Consider the following 21,050-nt stretch of genomic DNA (forward strand, 5'->3'; position numbering starts at 1 on the left):
TCACACATTAATGCCTCCCTATCAATTCAGTTCTCCATATAACTTCTCTTCTATTGAAATGTTCACGGCATTATCTGCTTAATTCTCCCACCACACATAGACACACATCTGCCAGGCAAAGAGACATCGAGATAAACCTCTGAACATACACAACACTGTGGAGTCAGTTCCTTCACTGCCCCACACCCCACCTCCTGACATCCCCCAGCCTGCAGCGGCTCAGACTGAGCTGTGCGGGGGCACACGGCCAGACTTCAGCTGCCCGGGCCCCCAGCGATGCCGCCTCAGATGTGGGCAACGCCTCCCACTACCTCCCCCCTCTCCTATCCACACCCTCCCATGCTCCCCTAGTCTCACCCACACATGCCTGAGGTTTGGGGTTTTGATGACTCCCCCCCACCCTCCCCTTTTCCCCTTTTGACCACAACCAGTCTCCACCCTTCCCTACTCTCCAATATTTAACAGTCTTTCCTCCTCTTTCTCTTTACCCTTTTAGTTTGAGCTCCTCCTGGCTAACTGGTTAGTTGCTGATAGCCCCTGTGGTAAAGATACAGCCCCCCTGAGCCCCCCTTTTGATTGGATGTTAAAAATTTCAAAGCTTTTCTTAAGTGGCGATTTCTTTTATGTTGAATGTCTCAGAGCTGAAGAAAGTGCTGACAGTGCACAGCATTTTTGTTTAAGACATCGCCTTCTCTTTCAGGTGCCTTTTTTTTTTTTTTTTTGCCTTGCCTGTTTTATTTTCCCCTTGTCTCTAAGAGCGGCACTGCCACAATTTTATAGAGAAGAGGTTTCTTTGAAAAGGTGTCACCAGAGCCAGTTGTGCGATCACTGCCAAGACTTGTCACCACACTCAGACTCTAATCTAAATGTGTGGACATTTCCTTACTAGAGCACATGGTCTGTTAGCCTGACCTCAGTGTATGATGTAACAAAGAGTTGGCACTTTTTTTTTTTTTATAGGATCTCAGGTTGAAATAAGAGGGCCACCAGTTTCAGCTTTCATCCTCGTGAGATTAGGTCGGATTGGTTTATTTAGTTGGTTCTGTTTCTGTTTCGTTAACCAATTATGGTTCTTGTCACTTGTGCTGATTGTATTGGTGGAGGGTCAGACAAGTTGGGTAGTTGATTCATTGTTTCATTGACAGTTTAACATTCACTGGTTTTAGCTGCTTTTCTGTTTCTGACCATCTTCCTGGGGTTTTTCTACTGTTTACAAAAACAAGCCATTTCTTGCTTTGGATTTTGAGAAATTGTGATGTGCATTTTATTTTTTTTTCTGTCCATCTCTAGAGTAAGCAACCAAACAGTTGAGAAAATAATTGACAGATTCAAGGATAATGAAAATATTTGCAGCCTCAGAGTATTTTTGTGCCCTGACTTTGACCTGACAGTTGAAGGATAATTCCAGTTTATTACAACACAGAACTCAAACTTGCCGTATTAATTTTGGTTATCTTTCCTACTTGCTGAGATCTGATAACGGGGCGAGATTGCTCAAAGGAAGTCCAATGGGGCAAGAAATATGTGCAGTGTGACAGTCAGGCAGGTTGTATACAAACCCTCAGACTAGTTTTTAGCAGTGTCATCATGTTCCCACTTCTCAATTAACTTGGCGAGTACAATCTTGTCATAACCGATAAAGAATGAAACCATGAAAATAAGACCCAAGTTGTAATAAACAGGAATCATCCTTCAAAACAGAGCTTTCTTCACTTGCGTTGCTCTCCCTCTCCCATTAGTCTTTCCCTCTCTTATGTCCTCCAAATCTCCCGTCCTCTCTCTGCCATGGTAAAGTCTGCACGTCAGCCTGTGCTGGAGACACCTCTCTCCACTTGGCTTATTTTTAGAGTAATTTGTCGGCGGTGTTTTCCTTTTTAATGGCACCAAAAGAAACCCCAGAGCTCCGTGTAAGGAAGGAGGGAGGGAGCTGAGGAGGTGGGTGGGTCGGTGGGTTTGGAGGTTAAGGGGCTATAAGGCGGGTGGGCCCCAGCTGCGGGCGCTTTGATTTGGCCTGGGAGGTGAAAGCGGCGATTGAGACGCGAGGCTGTGCCAGTTATCTTAACCTCCCACACTTCAAAAGCTGGGCGAGAGCTTGTCCGACTCCTTCCCCCTCCCCTCCCCTCTCCCTCCCTCCCTCCCTCCCTCCGTCCCGTAGAGGGAAAGGAATTGGGGGAGAGAGAAGGGGGAAGACTAAACCTTCGCTAGCCGTCTGAACAGAGGAGCGTTTCATTTCCTGCAAAAAAAAAAAAAAAACTCCAGCCGGCATTCCTGAGCACTAATGTAGAGGGAGGGGGAGGAGGGGGAGGAGGGAGGTGAGGGGAGAGGAGAGGAGGGGTCAAGTTGCTCCTGAATCCCAGTGTTTGTGTCGGCTGGACCTTGTGAAGCGCTGGCCTGCTGCCCCCTACAACCAACCACCACGCAAGCACACATCCCTGCTGTTACCACCAACCCTTTTTTTTTTTTTTTTTTTTTTTTTTTTTTGGAAACACACACACACTGAGTGCACGCCACACGACACGACACACACACACACCACACACACACCACACACAACAGCTTCTCGCCCGCAGCCCCTCAGGCCTCTTCCCCAGGCAGGAAGGCCAGCGCTTTTCATGTCTGTGGTGGGGGAAGGAAAAATGCTCCCCAGGAAACAGGGTGCAGTACCGGGCGTGCGGGCCCGCTTTGAGATCCTGGGATGAAAAGAGGGAGGGCGGCGGAGGTAAATAAAAGCGACAGGGGCTCTCTCTTTCTCTCTGAGCGCTGTGCTCCTTTCAGTTTCTGCTCTGTGCAGCTCAGGGTCAGCTCTCCTCGGGAAAGGTGGCCTCTGTCCTGTTCCCTTTTATCCACATGTGGTAAAGCAGTCTGCAGGATTGTGTGTGTGTGTGTGTGTGTGTGTGTGTGTTTTTGTGTGTGTTTGAGTGTTAAGATGCAGCGAGCAGCAGGGCTCAGCTGACTTCTCTCCTACAAAAACACACTCTTGGCTTTGCCACAAGGGAGAGGCAAACTAATACCGTTTCTTTTCCTTTTTTTCGCCTTCACAAAACATCCATCTTTTTAGTCGCAGGAGGCATCCATCCACCTCTGTCTCTCCACTTTGATCACAGATTCTATTTGATGCTGCTCTGGTCTAAAATAACTCTCCTTGGCTTGTCAATAACTGAAGCTAACTCTGTTATGTTAGCTCAAGCCCGGATCACGAGAGGGAAAAGAACACTTTTGCAGCTTGACAAACAATTTCCCTGTCAGGGAAAGGGGCCAATTTCATGAGAGTCCTGTGAAGTGGATTGAGCAGTCAGGTAACATTTTTACACCACAGCATCAACCTGCACCTGGACTGCTTTGGTTCAGATAATTACCATCTATAGTTTCATGAACTCTTGCTAGTTTTAACCGGCTGGGTCAATGTGGTGATCCTCCTGTGCGGAGAGTATTTCCTCATCTTGTTTTCCCATCGCCCACCTGCAGTGGCGGCCTAAATGTCAACCAGAAGCTACACAATTGGGTGCTTGCCTTGAGAGAGTGAGAGGAGGAGTGAGTCAGTCAGGGGAGGGCACAGAGGAGCGTAGCATTGCCAGCTGGGTCACGGCAACCCCCATGTCAGACTAGATCAAAGCCAGACCAGCCCACATCCTGTCACTGACCTATAGCCCCTCTGTAGTTCAGTGCTTGGCTCAACACTCAGGCTTTCATTCAATCAGCTGTAACATTAAGGACAAAAAAAAAAAGATTGATTATGTAGACGGTAATGCTTGTAATTTGTCCTTTGCCGATGTGGGGAGGAATGCTTGCATGCTGAGACACTTTTGAGTCATTCTGATTCATCTTGATATGTCTGGTTTTGGTTAATGTGACGTGAATGTGACCCGTGTTTTAGTGTGGGTTGCTGATGTGTTTCAAAAACAATTTTTTTTTCCCATGGAAAATCAGCAGATTTTCCTTTTTGTATACAGATGCAGTTTGTTCATAGTTTGTGCAGTCGATTGATCGTCTTTTCTTTTGTTCTAATCTGTGTTGTTTTTTTTCTTCTTCTTCAGGAGGAAAACGGAACAATTTCTCCACATGCAAAGCGAAGGCAGCAGCTACGGGCCCTCTGCTAGAGATGGAGGCCTGTTAGATTCCATGAAGACCCTTAAATCTCCAAACTGAAGCCTCCAGTTCTCAGAGGACCCCCCCTCCCTTCCTCCCTCCCTCCCCTCCCTTTCCTCCCCCACCTAACCCTACTCCCTTTCCTTCAACACAGTCACATGCCACCACCACCAAAAACACTTCACTGTTTGACTCTACTCCCTTCCTGAAGGCGCCTGCTGTAGAGACACTGAACTGAACAAGACAATCATGATTAGTAGGAGCACCCTCACGAAAACCACGTTCTCGCACCGAAAACCCAGAAAGCATCAATTTGACGTCTGTGTTTTGTCAGTTTCCTTTACAAATCAGCTTTACTGCAATCCAAGGCACTGCACTGAAAAACAGCAGCAATTTTGATGTGCGCACAAACTTCTCCCCCGCACCGCCCAAACTCTCCAAACACCTGTTTCTAAGTTATTGTAAGTTATTTGTCACCTCTGTTCCTTTGTATAGTTTATTAGGCCGACATTCACTCCCTGAAAACCCCCTCCCCTCTCTCTCTCTCGCTCTCTCACTGGATTTTTGAGACCATTTGGGGTTTCGCCCGACTGACCAAACACCTCTTTTTAGACTGCACTAAGGAAGATGGAGGGATCTCATCTTGTCTAAGAAACGTCCTCAAGACGCCATTGTAGTTTGTTGCTGACCAGTTGGTGCAAAAAAGGATCAACAATTTGATTTGCTTTTCATTTTAGACTGAATTTTGATTTTGAATGCTTTTTTGTATCTTGAACCCTTGTTTCAATTTCTCGGTGTATATTTTAGTGATTTTATTTTTCTTTTTTTTCTTTTTTTTCTTTTTTTAAATATTGTTTTTTTATATAGTGGTCTATATGAAAATAAGCTTTGGACACAGGAAAGCCATTTTTCTTGTTGAAGCGTCTTGCAGAAAATTAAAACTTAAGGCTTCTTTTGATAACTATTTGTAACAAATAGTGACCTCGAGTCTTGCTCAGATGTAAAATAATGCTCAGTATGTGTACTTTTTAAAACTGTCAGGATATGTCAATTTTCTTGGTATTTTTGCAGGCAACATTAGGACAAAGGCGAGAGTGATAGCTCAGAGGCCTATATTTTATTGTTCTAAAACATGACAAATGAAGCAGATATATATATTTACCCCAGCACTTGGCAGTCTTTCTTTTATTGCAATGGACCTTTGTCTTTTCTCTCTGGTAGCTAATAGTGTGGTCTTTAGCCATGTTGTTTATTCCATGCAAGCATCTCTGTAACATTTTGATTTTAATGCTCTATTTTAGTATTACTTGATGAATTCCTTTTTTTATTATCATATTCTGGGTCACTGTCATCTTGGTAGAGCATTTTGCTTCCCAAGTGGTCATATTTGAACTGTTCCAACATGTTTTTGTTTTTTGTTTTGTTTTTTGTTTTGTTTTTGTTTATTTTTTAAGGAAAAATAAAAAGGCACCATTGGCTCATGTGATCACTTGTGTGGTGGAAAGACCAGAGCTGGAAAGTGCCAGATGTAACAGCCTGTGTGTCATCCTTGGAGATTAAAGTATCCACTGGCAGTATGAAGCAGGTAAAACACATTCAATACAACTTAAAAAATTCAACTTCAATAATTAAAACTCCAAAAACACACAATGCTCAGGGCTACATTTGTACAGTATTATTGCAATGATAATGAAGCATATATCATCTGAGCATTCAAATCTTTCGACTGGAGAATGAGATGATTTTTGTTTTTTAAAAAAAGATTCTGAAAAACTCAATAAAAACTCTTAAGGTAACAATCAACTTTTTTTTTTAAGTAAACAACATTTTTGATGAAAGAGCCAAGATCAAAGGAAAATGTCCTGTATAGACAAACCTGAACTGTGTCTCTTGAATGTCCCCATTTCAAGTAAAACAGCGCCACCTTGTGTTTTTGTTTGGTTAACAGGACATTTTGAAGAAACCAAGAGGGTAAGACCAAACATTCCTGAAGTTTGAGATGCTTTATAAAAGCACATGACAAATGACTCAATTTGTGCATTCAAGTCAGTTTTATTTACAAAGCCCCAAATAACCCTTTAACGCTGACAGAAGCTGCAATAGTAGAATTACAATATGAAGTTATTATTATACCTTTTATAGTATGTAGTACATGGTATGAGGCTCCTCCTCTCATAAATGTGGTCTGCATATTTATTGTTTCTTCACTTGGGTGTTTCACTGTGCAGAATGATTTATGTGAGTTTGACAGTTGTTTTCACATTCATCTGCTGAAGTTTCTCTGTGCCTTTTTTATAAATCTCAGTTTAAGATCATGATTTTACGCTATTACAACTAATCCGGAGGCCAACGGTAATCAAATATGCAGTTTACTCAACTGTCATGTGGACACACAAGTGCACAAACACTGAGACTGGACCTTTCAGTGAAGCAGGAGACATCTTGTGTCCACAGTTCAACTTTTGAAATGAACAATATTTGCATAATGAGTGATTTATTTTTTGCCGAGAGACAGAATAGATGTAATTTGAGGGATTTTTTTATTGTGGAGAAACAATACCAGACAGAAAATATTCTTCAAAGCAGGGTATTTTCTGACTTAAAACATCATGGAAGGGAACTTTAAAGCTGCCGTATCAGATTTTTTTTCAGCCACTTGGGGGAGCAAGTTGTGAACACTGACATGTCAACATCTTTAACGTTGATCTGATGAACTTGTTGCTAATTCAGTGTCCTTCTGGCTTGTTGGCTACCGAGTTCACCAACTACTGTCAGTCTGTTGTTCAGTGCTGAGCGGGTGGTATAAAGTTGGTTTTTACAACTTAAGAGTGGTGGTGGTGCACCAGGGCAGTGAAGTGGCGGCTCGGACAGCTAAACAGCGAGCCGAAAGTCACTATGACGCCGATGGCTGCTGCAGATAATTCACATGATTATTTTCTATAGGTCCACCACTATGAGCAACCATCTTCACATTTCATTTGATACATTATTATAAAATTGGTTATAGCTGCTGTAAGTAATCAGTTGAATTGTTTCATTCAAACTGTCAAAGTTACTTTCCATAGCATTGACCTGTGTGGCACATTCAATTTAAGCTGAAAGAAATGCTTCAGGTCCTATTCAAGGCTCCAATAAAAGTTGCGCTATTTCTGAACTGATGCTGGTAGATATAAGAGGTATTGTCAACCTGACTTTTATGTGCATCTGCAAAACAGTCACTTCAACAAAGTGTTCAAAAAATCTTTTTTTTTTTTTTTTAATTTCATTTCATTTAATCTCCTCACACACAAAAATGTCATTCAGTGGATAAATACATAAGAAAATGGACTGACAGACAAAAGTTGACCTTTCATGTAGAAGGCACAGGCACTTTTTCTATTTCCGTTTTTCTTATTAGTCCCTCTTGGATGGTTCATTTTCTGACTCGTTCCAGATCGACGTCCTCCACGCAAAACCAGAAACGCTGCAAAACTTCATTACTTGTACTTGTAGAATCCTTCTCCCGTCTTTTTGCCATATTTGCCCTCCGCAACCAACTTGTTCAGCAATTCACTCGGGGCAAAGAGTGGGTTGTGGGGATCCTTTGCACTCCAACCTAAACATATGCAATAATAGAACGGAATGAGATTTTACATTTAATATATCAGTTCATTCAAATGAGCGTTGTTTCTCCTTGTTTACTGTGATGTCATCTTACTTCTTGGCAGTCACAGTTTTAAATTAAAGTCACTTCTGCCTCGCCCCCGCACCCACATAGTTCAACTCACCATCCATAATGAATTTCATTGTGTCTAGTCCTACATAGTCCGAGAGCTCAAAGGGCCCCATGGGATAACCAGCACCAAGTTTCATGGCAATATCAATGTCCTCTTTAGATCCATGACCTGAGGAACAAAAAAACAACGTAAACATGCAGAAATCATTCAGAAATTAAAATTGATAAGCAATACTGAATTTGATCCCTGCAACTTGATGCCAAGATTCTTTTATAGTCTTACATTTCCAATTAAAATTCCCACCCAGAAAAAAAAAAAAAGTAATGGACACTTGGTAAATCATCCCCTATACACTTCTATGGCAATTTCACTGTGGAGACATTCGGTGGTCATGCAGGTATACACACCTCTCTCATACAACCGGATGGCCTCCATTATGTAAGGAACAAGCAGGCGGTTTACAATGAATCCTGGTGTATCCTGAGTAGAGAGACGTTGGATTCTGCTGAGTGGGCCATTTGATATATTCTGCGAGAGCCTACAGCTGTAAAGAAATCAGGCGGCAAATCTTACCTTGCAGGACACGGGTGTTTTTCCAAGCATTTTGCTGAAGTTCAGGAGGGAATCAAAAGTCTCTTGACTTGTTGCTGAGGTTCCAATGACCTGTGGAAGATCAATACTTAAGTGCTGCTGCCATTAGACAGCTGTATAATGCCTTTACTGTGCTTCAGTGATTTAAGAATCTCACCGTCTACACCACACCAGCCTGTGACGCTTTATTAGATTATATTCGGGGCATTTTTCAATTCTCAGTATTTCCCTCTGAAGAAGCAAAAGCCCCGAGTGTTCAATCAGTATTAATCTGAATCAGTATATTCTATTAATCTCTTGTCGGATAATGGTCCAAATAATGTGTTAAAAGCATGGGGGTGGTGAGCTCTGCACGCGAGAGCCGTCCTCTGTAACTTAATTATTGGTAGTTTACGCGATGCTTTTGAACAAGGACAATTTTTGAAAATTCACTCATTTGCTTTTTCAGAGAGTTAGATAAGAAGTCATCTCCACTCTCACATCTCTGTCCTAGTGGGCGCTGCCGTTCACACTGTTTGATCTGAAGAAGACAAATAAATAAAAATAAACACTGATTTATTTATTTTATTTTTTTGGGGCCCTACCTCTACAAGCTTCATCATAGGGACCGGGTTGAAGAAGTGGAGGCCGCCGAATCTGTCCAGCCGGTTGGTGGAGCTGGCGATGTCAGAGATAGGCAGGGAGGATGTGTTGCTGGCGAAGATGGTGTGTCTAAAATGCGAAGTGCAGAAAAACGGGCAGTAAGCAGCACATAATATGGACAGCAGTTTATACTAAAAGCAGATGTGAGCCTTTCCGCACTTTTTTCCCTGTCATTATCCAAACGTAACATCTGCTCTCGTCCCTCTTGTGTTTGGGAAATTTAGAAGAGTTGATTCGGTCTTTTTAAATACTGATAACTGAAGTGGAAACATGCTTTAGATAACAGCACACACTGAAACCTATAAAACGCAGAACATGCAGCTTCTGGTTGGTGTGAAATCCTCTTGGCATTTCCTGGCACGTGATTGCACAGTCATGATGCCACACTGAGGCCACACTCTTTTTCCGATCTAACACTTATAGCTAATGAATAGAGCAGAAATGGGACAGTGCTTACGGCGGTGCCAGCTTGTCAAGACGACCGAAGAGATCCTGCTTGATTTTTAGATTTTCCACAATGGCTTCCAACACAAGATCCGAGCCCTGCGCAGCAGATCCAGCATCTGTCGAGGTAGAAACATTCTGCAAGACTTTCTGGATGAACTCTTCACCTGCCTGAAACAAACCGAACACAATATTGCCCATTAATTGCACACATTTCACTCTAGCAGCGACCTGGTTGTTGATCTACTGCGTCTCACCTCTGGCTTATCAGCGTACTTCTTCTTGACCACTCTTTTAAGGCTCCCTTCGATTCCTTTGACAGACTTTTTCAGGATGTCGTCATTTGTGTCCACCAGCGTCACCGAGTGGCCCGTCGATGCAGCAACCTTCCAGAAGGAAATGAGTTCACGACAACTTAAAATACAGCCACAGCTTGTCAGTGATGTTGAGGTGGGAGCAAATAAGGTGATGCAGGTGATAGTTTGTTGAAGCTCTTTCTGTGTAATTGCAGCAGATAATAGCAACAGCCACTGTTGCCTGTCTTTAAAGTCTTCGCTGACTTTATAGCACAGCTGCATACTAATAAAAAACAGCTGCTGATTTCTGAGTGTGCGGTCGATGTAGAGTGCAATGCACAAAAGGATATGGAGATACACATTGAGAGTGGTGGTGAAACAGCCTGATGACACATGATGGTCACAGAAAAAACTAACAAAAACAGTATCAATACAAAAGTTAGTACTTTCATTTTTTTTTGTGGTATAAAAACGACAAACACCACATGACAACATGTATACTGTGAGACTCAGAACTGTATTCTGTAAGCATGTGGTATGTATTTGAGGCAGCTCACATTCTCCTATAGTAGATTACTCAAGACCAAATACGGAGGGTGACACCTTGTGGCAAAGATCTGTATCTTCTAAAATTCCCTGCATGCATTTCAATTGAATCCTTCATGTGTCTTGTCTATGTTACATCACAAGGAAACAACTGCATTTACGGACAAGTGAATAATTTCTAAACACAGCGTCCTGATGGAAACAATCGGTGATTGTGCTGTGAGAAAAGAAAAGAACCATTGACTATCAAGGAAATGTAAAACTTGTTTTTAAAAGTACCATTGGCTACTATTGGCTTTTGTAGTTATATGATATGCAACAAAATGGTATCTTAATGTAATGATTCATAAACTGAAATTCTTTTCAAAGCGGGCAGTACTGTGCAAAGTTTTAGGCAGATCATCAGGGAGTTGTTTGATCTCAATGACCCCACGTGAGGATTTGATGTTTCTTTTGTCCTAAATGACAGTAACCCCGAGCATCTTTGGGTTTTGGACTGCTGGTCAGATAAGATTAAGACATTTAAACACATCACCTTCACTTTGGGAAATTGTACCAGGCTTTTTCACAGTTTATGACATTTTATAGACAAAATGATTAGCCAAGATAATAATCAGAAGGCATTCAATGGCAGTTGTTTGAATTTTCATTCAGATACAGAGATGCTGTATCGTGGGACTCAAACTTAAAACACACACTGGTGAATTCCCAATAATAGTGTTGGTTGTTGGACATTGCTGTTGGAACATATATATCTTTTCTTTTTTCCCCATTATTATACAATAGTCTCTCTGACCTTTACTATTTTCGTTTAGTGTAATTCAGTTTGTCTTGCCTTCAGGTTTAAGGTATTTACATGGACTATTAGCTTCCTACCGCTCGTTTACTTTGTTTTCATGTATGGCTGAATACATGTAAAACTGTTTGTATATATGCAGCTGTCATACTATTTATATATAATTTATTCTTTTAGTGAAGATAAATAAATAGTCAGGTTAATCGATAATGAATCGTGGTTGCAGCACTAATGTTAGGCAGGGTTTTCACTTCAGGTAAACGTCAATGACAACTTGTTTTGTTTGCACATTGTACGCACAGCTGTTTAAGTGGAACAAGCCCCGATCCCAATCCGGATGCTTTAATATTTAGTACCCTTATATAACATAACTCAGTCGAAACTTGAGGCGCATGGTCTGATTTGTAGCATGTCAGCTGGCTAGTTATGGTGAAGCTAACTGCTAAACTACTTGGCTAAGCAGAGCCCGTTCCGGAGGCATTTTGCCGCGTACCTGTGCAATTCCTGCACCCATCTGTCCACCTCCGATGATCGTCACGTGTTTAATAACAACATTCCTCACAGCCGAGGACGAGAGACCTCTGTAGATCTGGTGGGTAAAGAAAGCCATGATGTGTGTGGACCGGCTGCTACAGGACTCTGGGACAGGCTCACAGATCCAGACCCGGGCACACGGAAAAAAAAAGTGGGAGGAAGGTCGGTGGTCACGTGATCGTGAAGACACTTCCGTGACCTTTCACACACATATTCACAGGAGTTACAAATCAGCTACTGATAGTAAAAGGTTAAGTGTCAGAAGTTGAACATTTCTGATTGTGTCTCACGGACAATCCTCATACACACATATTCTGCTTTAGCAAGGTTTATTTTACTATGTGTAATTATATAGAACAGGCGCTGGGTTGGTGTGGCCAAAGTGGCAAGTGTTTTTTTTTTAAAATACCTAAATGAACTACCCAGCTGGGCTGTTCATTTGATCCATCCTGGTGAGTGAAATTAGCTGTTGCTGGGTTACATATTACCCATAGTCTGGGATTATTTCCTGTCTCATTGCCTTGATACTAGATACAACAGAAGCAATGGTATATCATATAACAATGATTATTGTTGTGTACTTAATAATAATTTCTCATATTCATGCAAACACAAACTATACAAAAAGAGGCCACTGCCAAAACGAGTTATTATGTGCGAATATAAAGTGCACATAATATACAATACACTGCATGCTAGAGAAACCCCCAGGTGTGGAGGTACTGCTTGGTGTAATTGGTGTCAAACAGTATGAAACAAACATCTACAGCCACTAGCAAAGAGTCTGTTTCAATGGTATGGGCTGTAATAATGTGGAAGGCCTAAGGATAGATTTTTTAGTAATTACTGTAAAAGCAAATCAAAATATGTACGCATGAAATGTGTTTGAAGTTAGGCTCAATTATTTTGCTTTATCTTAAAAGGGTGCAATGTGTTAGATCTGGCCAGAATTTTAGTTTGAAAATGTTTTTAGAAAATTAATTAATACTATCAACAGTGTGTGAAGGTGCCACAGTGATGATGTCATGACCAAGACCTTGATGTCTACTGAAATTACGCTCCCCTAAGGGCCGCTTCCGACAAGAAACCACGTTCAACGGCAACGAAAAGAAGCAAAACACAAGTGGATCTTGGGTGTGGCTTTCCACCGCTGGAGACAGCTTTTGACAAGTAAAGAGATGCTGATGCTGAGCTCGCAACTTTCTCACACCAAGACTGGTGAGTATCATCTAATGATGGCTCTTTAGCGAAAAGTATCATTAGTGCAACTAATGACAAACCGTACCAACAAACATTTCAAGTGGCATAAATGCATGATAGTGATGTTTGTCGACAGACGTTTTAGCGGTTTAGTAGAATTCTGCCTGTTCCTGCCGGTTGTCGCCCACCTAGTTACGTCAGTAACTTTAGGCTTATTTTATAACTAATGACTGTAAATTGATATGTATGGATCCAGTAGACTGAGTGAATATACGTCGATCGGTTCACCATTTTGTAACAACCTTACATTACTGTGAAGAGATCAGGCATGATTGAAAGTGCACTAGGCCCATACATTTTTGAGGAGATTCCAGCATAACCCTGTCTTTATCAGGACCTGAGCCGGTACAGACACCACTTCCACCTGTCCCACCACACCAACAGCAGAGTGTACAGACACTGTGAGGAAGGTCTAGGTGAGTAAAACTCTATAATTCACTTCTGCAAGTAAGACTTGTCTATACCACTGATTATATCAGACCCACATTGTATACATGTTCATGCTGCTGATCCATAATAGTGATTTTTTTTACCAGTTATACCCCTGCTTATATTGGTTATGTATTTTATATTGTATCCATATTTGTACTGTTCTCTATTGTTTATTGGTTATGTAGTGTGTACATTGAATTCTTATCATAACTCTAGTTGTTCCCCCTTCATTTCCTTGCATTTACATTTCTTAACATTCATACTATTACTAATGTTCACATTGTGTATATCTCAGCATATTCATGCCAATGTTCATACTGTATTTATTTTAGCATATTCATATCAATCCTTACTATTTATTATACACACAAAACAGACCTAACATGTTGGAATATGAAGAACTTATATGATCAAAACAAATTGTCCTATCATGTTTGTCTGAGTCAGGACCAAAATTTCAGTTCAGTCACCCCCAGTCAACAACAAGCCAAATATCTTGTAAGTGAAAACCTACCTGGCAGTAAACCTTATTTTCTGATTCCGTCTTTGTGATGCTACTTCCTATACCTGTATGGGCTCAAAGTAGGGTCCAAGTGATTTTGAGCTTGTAAATGTATATTCACAGATAATTCTGAAGTTGGTAATTGTAAATCTGCATAAAAAATTAAAGTTTGTACATGTGAAAAAAATGATGATGAATAAGATGTGATTAAAATCTGTGCACAAATGATATCAGTGGTGAGGTTACACAAAGACACTGAAAGATGAAGTGCGTTTATTAGTGTGTGTGTACTGATACAGAAAACTGCATGTAAAACTCAGCGCTTCTGTCACCCACACAGTGTGTGACACTGTTGTTACAAGTTCAAATTTTAACCAAGTTTTTTATCCTTGAATCTGATTGGACAATGAAAGTCCAATCACAAACCAGACTCTTAACTTTTTCAAATCTTTCCTGGATTCCTGTTAACAGTATCTGCAGATGGAGCTGTGTGCGCCCACCACCTTTGAAACTGATGGGAGCTTCCTGCATAACTTGCACCTGACTGAGCTACTAATAGTAAGTGAATTAATTTTAAGTAGAAATGTTTTTAAACACTGCATTGTGAACAGCTGCCTAAAATGTCCTGGTTTTCCCTGCAAGGGAAAGTCATTTTATTTGGTATAATTATGTATTTTCATTGGGATACCAGAACCCACCCCTGGTCAGTACAGTGCCACCTTTATTAAGAATGACCTCTTCTGATGGGTTTACTTCTACTGTTTTTCCAAAATGATGATTTGGTGTCAGTTTGTTTTTTCAGAATGGAAAAAAAGTGACTTGATATTTATGGATGCACATACTGTGTTTCCAGAGCAGTGGCTCCATTTCACATTGCACTTTGTACCCAAAACCTAATTGTCATTCTGTACCATTTCTCAACAACAGATAGGCTACAACACTTTTAAAGTTTTTAGCATTAACTATTTCTCCCACTGTTCTGATGAAAGAATATCTTCTATCAATTCTTAATCTCATTTTCACAGGGCTACAACAGCCCCATCCTAAACATGTTTAAAACAAAAACACTGAAAAGAACAAAAAGATAACATACATTCTCAACCCAAGATAAATTGGGGTAATTGTAAGTAAGAAAAGTTTTTATAGACAGGTTGCCAATAATCCACATACCGAGTTTGTCAGGAAATATAGCTTTAATCTCTAGGACAAAAGAAATCTCTCATGGACATGTACATGGACAGATTTGTGGTGATTTCTATAAATGTGTGGAATGCACCTTAAAACAATGAAATGATAAAATTTCTATACAGATATTCAGCAGGTATCATTTAAAATCCAAGACATCTAACACATAATACTGGCCTTATTAATCAATTAATTACATAACAAACAAAGTTACGCTAATTCATCAGAATTACTACTCGATAGTCATGTAAATATACAAAACATTTGCTGTTTCCTGATTCTTAATCGAGAGAATCTGCAGCAAATCTGGATCATATCATTGTAATTGTAATACTCACATTGGATCGTGGTCATTTCTGATGTGTACTTGAAAATGAAATATTATGGATAATAATTGGAAATTAATAAATAATAAAAAATAATTACATATACAGAGGAGCCAGACTCTATTCAAAAAACATATCTTTCCTGGAATTGTCTTTCCACGAGACTTTTACCAGCATTTTTCCTCCTTGCATAAGAGCACCCTGTTTATAGAAAATCTGTTCAAACCAAGTTCTCCAGTGTTTCAACTGCGAGTGCTCACACACACAGTGTATGGGCAGGGGGACAGCGTCAGGCCAAAGCGTCCGTGCAGAGGAGGAGGAGGCATTCCCTCTGGGAGTCTGAATTTGAAGGCCTGCAATAAGCTAGTAACCGTCAGGAACAGCTCCATCTTCGCCAGCTGTTCACCCATACACACCCTGCGACCTGTGGGATATATGGAATAAATCACTAGATCCTGAGCGCACACACAGTTAATATAAATTTAATGATGACTGTTTCAGTTATGTAGCCCATATTAGAAAGGAATGGCATACCAATGCCAAATGGTATAAAGCACTCCTTCCTGAGCAACTTTCCATCATCATCCAAGAAGCGTGCTGGGTTGAAACCGTCCGGGTCTTCCCATAGAGTGGGATCTCTATGGACAGACCACAGATTGGGCAAGATAACAGTTCCTTTGGGAATAGTGTGGCCTCTGAACACTGGAAAGGGGGAAAAAAGGCCCATTACAATACCATCAGCTCAGGAAATTATGAGAAATCTTTATTATCCCTGGGAGACAATTATTGTCTGAGAGATCTGGCTGGTGGACCATTAACAGAGCATTTAGTGAAAAAAGAGGGGTCATAGGTGTTGTCTAAGTTCACCTGTTGTCTTGGAGGCCATATGTGGAATACCCAGAGGAACCACCACAGTTAATCTCTGCACCTCCATGATGGTGGCTTCAGTAAAGGGCAAACTTCCCTTATCGGTCATAGATGGGCCCCGGTGTCTTCCCACCACCTCATCAATCTCTGCCTGGACCATGTCTAAAATCAAAAGAATCAACATTAAGCACATCATTCCTGCACAATTAATGAAGTCCTAATCTCAGAAGCTAAAACGAAGTGTGATTTCAGGACACTTTTTAGGATGATCAATACAATTTCAAAGAATTAAATGCAGTAGTAAATGTGTGTCTTGATCTGCTGAAACAGTTGGAGAAATAGTTAAATGAATGAATGTTCTAGACATTTTGATGTCCTAAAATTAGGAAGTATTTGAGCTGTGGGTTGCCAGCACAGCAGATTTCCAATTCCCTTTTCCTCTAAAATAGTTTCCTTTTTATGCAGAAAACAAGATCTGTGGTTTATATCAGCTTAAGAATGTCCCAGAGTTTACTGTGTAATTTAATTTTGTTATTATTTTATATTACTGAGTAGTTTATACTAATTGAAATTAAAATGCATTGCATAATTAATTCCTATACAGTATTTGTGTTGATTTGTGAAAATCTTGTTGCAAAAACTGTGATTGTGTGTGCATATCTTTAGCTGTTTCTACACTCTTTATTTTCTTTATTCATCAAAACTCCAATGGATATTAGCCATGTGAACTCTTTGCAGAGGTAATTTTCTAGAGAGCAAATAATAAGAAATAAATATGACTTTATCAAAATTGCATCTGATTGGAGATATTGCAGGTGAGTGTCCCACAACTGCACTCCAGTATCACTGTGGATGTCAGTTTTGCACAAGCAAACTACACAAAGTGCTAGATTTTAGTGGTCTGTAAGTATTCACTGTAGCAGAGGATGGATAGAATGGACTGTTGCTATACATTTACCTTGGATATCAGGGTATAACACCATGTAGAGCAGAATCCACAAAATTGAATTTGTGGTAGTGTCGGTGCCGGCGATGAAGAGATCTCCTACTATATAAAAGAGATAATCGTCTGTGAAGCTGCTGTCCTTCTCTCCAGCAGCTTGCTGGGCCAACATCTCCATCAAGTACATGTCTACAAGATCCCTTGGGTTTTCAGGATCTAATGTTTCCTGATGTTTTGCAATAATCCTCTTCAGAAACGATGTGATGTCTCCTTCCACCTGCCTCAACTCCTTGAAGACCCCAAAAGGCAAATAGTAGAGCAGTGGAAAGATGTTGATGAGTACTGCAGGGCTGTTCACACAGATCTCCAGTCCACGCTCCATCAGGTCCAGCAATGTGCGGAACTCGCGATCTTCATGATGGAAGCGTTGACCCAGGATCATTGAGCAGATGACGTTTGACACAGCGTTGCTGATCAGCGGGGCCAGGTTCACACCGGCACCACCGGACGTCTCATTCTGTCGGAGCAGCTCTGTTTTGATGGTGGCCAGGCCTTGCAGGATGCATGGCTCAAAGCTCAACTTCCCCAGGCCAAAATTTCGGAGTATGGTGTGGCAGAACTTGCGTTGCTTTTTCCATATGGGCCCATAAGGTGCGAAGACGATTCCTAAAGTTTTAATTAAACCAGAAAAGAGATGAGTTATGCCTCAGGTCATTAACCCCAACAAAGAGAGCATTTAGGTCCGGGTCAGTATAGTCAGTTTTCACATGTGAACATACCCATAAACACACAGTTATACTTGTCTTGTATTGTTTCTGACATTTTATGGTGTGAAAGACTTATTTTGTCCTTTACACCTTTCAATATTATCTTTGCCTAAATATTACAAGGAGACTTTGAATCTGGAATACCAAACTTATTTCTATTTGCTATTGCCCAACCTGTTTACTGCATAGCCCAGGTTTAAGATTTAGGGTGGTAAATGAAGCCTGTCTATGAGTTAAGGCTATTTTGATGACTGTAAATGTGTACACTCAAGTCAACAATATATGACATATAGTCATCTCCTATAAAACAAATGGAGTCAAACACAACAGCCTGGCAATGTGTGTTTCAGGGAGGTGCTGATTCAACTTAATGGTTGGAGGCTTCTTTGTGGTGCTGTCCAACTGTATTGGGTTATATATCCAGTTTCTAGACTGAATTACGAACAGGCCAACAACTCTTCTGGGCCCCCAGACCTTCAGGAGTCCCAAAAGCTCCAGGTTCGCTGAGTGGCAACTAGTTTGTGGTCATTTGTTTGGGAATATGTGCTCAAGCACAACAGACACTGAATTAACAGAGACTTTAAGGCGACTTCTGTATTCTTAAACTTTGATCATATGACAAACCATGATGTACAAAAAGGAACATTTCAGCTTCAGTTTACATATGTGTCCTACTATGAGTGATACAGTGTTCTCTGTGCTTGCTGCCATGCATTTTCTATATATCTCATCAAAACCATTAACTCCTCATTAAAGAGCCAACTCCACATATTATCTTTAGACTAGCAAAACAAATGATATTGCAGTGTAATCAAAATGACCACGAACTAACTGGCACACAGCAATCCTGGGCCAGGTAGCACTTCAGCATCGGAGTACTCATGAATTTATGGGGCTCTGTGTGAAATATAATATAACTGCCATGTGTAGTCTGATGCGTGCATTATATCTGATGGAAACTTAGAAGGAAATAGGACAGGTATACACAGTGTAAGAACATTTTCCTGTAGGTTTGAGGATAGGTTCACATTTTTTCAAGTCTGCCTTAAAAGAAAATTCACATTCTCATATGTACAGTGAAACAGTTTTCGTTTGCTGTGATTGTCTGTTTAAAATGTATTTACATTTCCTTCTGGTCACTATGGACAATGGGGCCAATTACAGCAACACAAGAACTCTTTCAGTGTACATTCTGAATGGGCATGTCAGTATTGTATTGAGATACATCTGAGAAAATGTACATCTTATCCCTTTAGTCTGACTGTGGTAATACTCAAACATGTTTCTAACAATTTGCCCATCCCATTTCTGATATCAATGAGAGCAGACTAAAATTAAAAACACCTTCTGCATAAATCAATACAATTCAAATATACTACAGCCTCCAACATGGCAAATCAACTCTCAAGCTCCAACAAAAACTGAATTTGCTTAAATTACTGCAGGTGTAGATGTACTTAATACAGAGAAAACTGAGTGTGCGTATGCCACTCTGTTTTGGACATGCATGGGAATAAATACCCTCTTTAATGCAAACACTTTCTTACCTTTGCGTTTAGTCATGATAGTGACAGCAGGGATATCTGGCCTGTCGGAGAACACCTCGGGATGGTTGGAGAGAGCATCCTTGACCACTTCATAACCATTAAGCACAACGATCAACTGGCTCCCTACAAAAAGGCTGTACACGTTACCATAAATGTTGGCTTGCTCCGTTAAAATAACTAAAGCGTTTTTCATAACGTCGGCGCTCTCGGAGCGCTGTCCTAGCCGCCTCTGGATGAAAGAAGGGATGATAAAACCGCCGAAGTTGCCGACAACAGGCCATGGTTTGGGACCTGGAGGGATATTTGCGAAGTGCCGTTGTTTCTGATAAAAACGAACTAAATAATACACCAGCAAGAATACTATCAAAGCTACAATGTTTACATGTGACACGGAGCTGGTCACTTGCTCCAGCAATGGCAGCAGAAACATGCCGTTAAAACTTGATATAAACTGAATTCAGTGAACTGACAATACTATCCCATATTCAGATTCATTCATAAAGTCGTTTTAGTAGCACTGGCAATGTGCTAACACGACGAAACTGGCATTTAACACACAAACTTGATCTTCCTGGGTTGTCATGAAACAAGAGTCAACGTGATACCGTTACTGGCTTCCTATTGGCTGACAGAGCTGTGGCCTGCTGTGATTGGTGCGCATAGATTTGGTGTTTCAGCCTTCCAACGTGTCTTACAGGCTAAACTAAAGTCTGGTGTTAGCTACATTGTAGCTACATTAGTGGCTCAGGAGACAAATGAATACATTTTAAAAAATATTATTGTTATTATCATTATATATTTATTGTGCACTTATTTATTCTTTTTGTAGCAAAATTGGTTTATTTACTTTTAATTAGTCACGTTCATTTCTCATTTCATTATTATTTTTTGTAATAGTTTAGCTTAGTTTATTTATTTGCATACACAATTTGAAAACGAGTACAAATAAAAATAAACACCTCCCCATGAAAGTTGAGAGTACTAAAGGCCAAAACCAATCTGGAGACACACCATCACACAATTCACATTTTACAAGAACTGGTCACAAAGTATACTTTGGCTGAACAATAACAGAAATTGAATTTTCTATATTTCCAAACTCAAGCTTGCTATGAGCCCACAAGCTGTTAGGTACAGTTGAAAGTAATGTTTCCTCTTCAGCAGTCAAAGGTATAAGTGTGATTTTGTGTGTGTGTTCATGTTTACAGTTTGAACGCTGGCAACCTTGATTTTCAATGGATAGGATGTGACTCTCAAAGGGAGAAAGAGCTGACCTGCCATCTGATCTAGTTTGCCTGTCTGAGGTTTCTAAAGCCCCAAGGTCCTGTCACTGCCCAGGAGCTGTCAGAGTATTTTGTCAATGGAATTTGAGGGACAGAGCCAAATACTGAAAACAAATCCTGCAATACCTGGTGCTCCTATTGTTTTTAGGAATATAAATGTTTTAGGGGCATCAGGTTGTAAAAAAATATTGCTTCACTAATACTCACAAATACAACAGAAAAAGACATAACACTGTTATACAGTTGAACATACATGTATGTGACTAAGTTGCTTATCAAACCATGAA

At 40.6% G+C, this 21,050-nt stretch overlaps 3 protein-coding genes and 1 long non-coding RNA gene across 4 annotated transcripts in view; 2 read left to right on the top strand and 2 right to left on the bottom strand.

The window, feature by feature from the left end:
* lef1 (lymphoid enhancer binding factor 1) overlaps positions 1-4,114 on the top strand; it is a 50,331-nt gene extending 46,217 nt beyond the window's left edge. Inside the window, exon 10 of the mRNA XM_022765451.1 lies at positions 4,035-4,114. Within this exon, the coding sequence (XP_022621172.1) occupies positions 4,035-4,114 (80 nt within the window). The remainder of the gene's footprint in view (positions 1-4,034) is intronic.
* Positions 4,115-6,609: 2,495 nt separating this feature from the next.
* hadh (hydroxyacyl-CoA dehydrogenase) lies at positions 6,610-11,806 on the bottom strand. Its single transcript, XM_022765462.1, has 8 exons — positions 11,611-11,806; positions 9,737-9,865; positions 9,493-9,650; positions 8,978-9,104; positions 8,376-8,465; positions 8,210-8,282; positions 7,854-7,970; positions 6,610-7,681 (listed from the first exon to the last, which is right to left on the bottom strand). The coding sequence occupies exons 1-8, from the start codon at positions 11,725-11,727 to the stop codon at positions 7,563-7,565; spliced, it is 930 nt and encodes a 309-aa protein (XP_022621183.1). The 5' UTR covers positions 11,728-11,806; the 3' UTR covers positions 6,610-7,562.
* A 964-nt stretch (positions 11,807-12,770) lies between these two features.
* On the top strand, positions 12,771-17,504 carry LOC111236654. The gene is made up of 4 exons (XR_002665728.1): positions 12,771-12,869; positions 13,246-13,327; positions 14,317-14,403; positions 17,420-17,504. It is a non-coding gene; the product is annotated as an uncharacterized LOC111236654 (long non-coding RNA).
* Positions 15,032-20,225, bottom strand: LOC111236653 (cytochrome P450 2U1). Its single transcript, XM_022765469.1, has 5 exons — positions 19,481-20,225; positions 17,182-17,832; positions 16,224-16,385; positions 15,891-16,058; positions 15,032-15,780 (listed from the first exon to the last, which is right to left on the bottom strand). Exons 1-5 carry the CDS (start codon positions 19,908-19,910, stop codon positions 15,599-15,601), a joined length of 1,593 nt encoding a protein of 530 aa, XP_022621190.1. The 5' UTR covers positions 19,911-20,225; the 3' UTR covers positions 15,032-15,598.
* Positions 20,226-21,050: the final 825 nt, after the last annotated feature.

This window comes from Seriola dumerili, unplaced genomic scaffold (assembly GCF_002260705.1).
Source record: "Seriola dumerili isolate Sdu_G_001 unplaced genomic scaffold, Sdu_1.0 BDQW01000686.1, whole genome shotgun sequence".
Lineage (NCBI taxonomy): Eukaryota > Metazoa > Chordata > Actinopteri > Carangiformes > Carangidae > Seriola > Seriola dumerili.

Coding starts and splice junctions, on each gene's coding strand:
- LOC111236653 (XM_022765469.1), bottom strand. CDS start 19,910: ATGTTTCTGCTGCCATTGCTGGAGCAAGTGACCAGCTCCGTGTCACAT. Junction 16,386..17,181: donor GTTATACCCTGATATCCAAG/GTAAATGTATAG, acceptor TTTTGATTTTAG/ACATGGTCCAGGCAGAGATT. Junction 15,781..15,890: donor CTTTATACCATTTGGCATTG/GTATGCCATTCC, acceptor TATATCCCACAG/GTCGCAGGGTGTGTATGGGT.
- hadh (XM_022765462.1), bottom strand. CDS start 11,727: ATGGCTTTCTTTACCCACCAGATCTACAGAGGTCTCTCGTCCTCGGCT. Junction 9,651..9,736: donor AGTACGCTGATAAGCCAGAG/GTGAGACGCAGT, acceptor GGTTTGTTTCAG/GCAGGTGAAGAGTTCATCCA. Junction 8,466..8,977: donor CTATGATGAAGCTTGTAGAG/GTAGGGCCCCAA, acceptor GATCTTCCACAG/GTCATTGGAACCTCAGCAAC.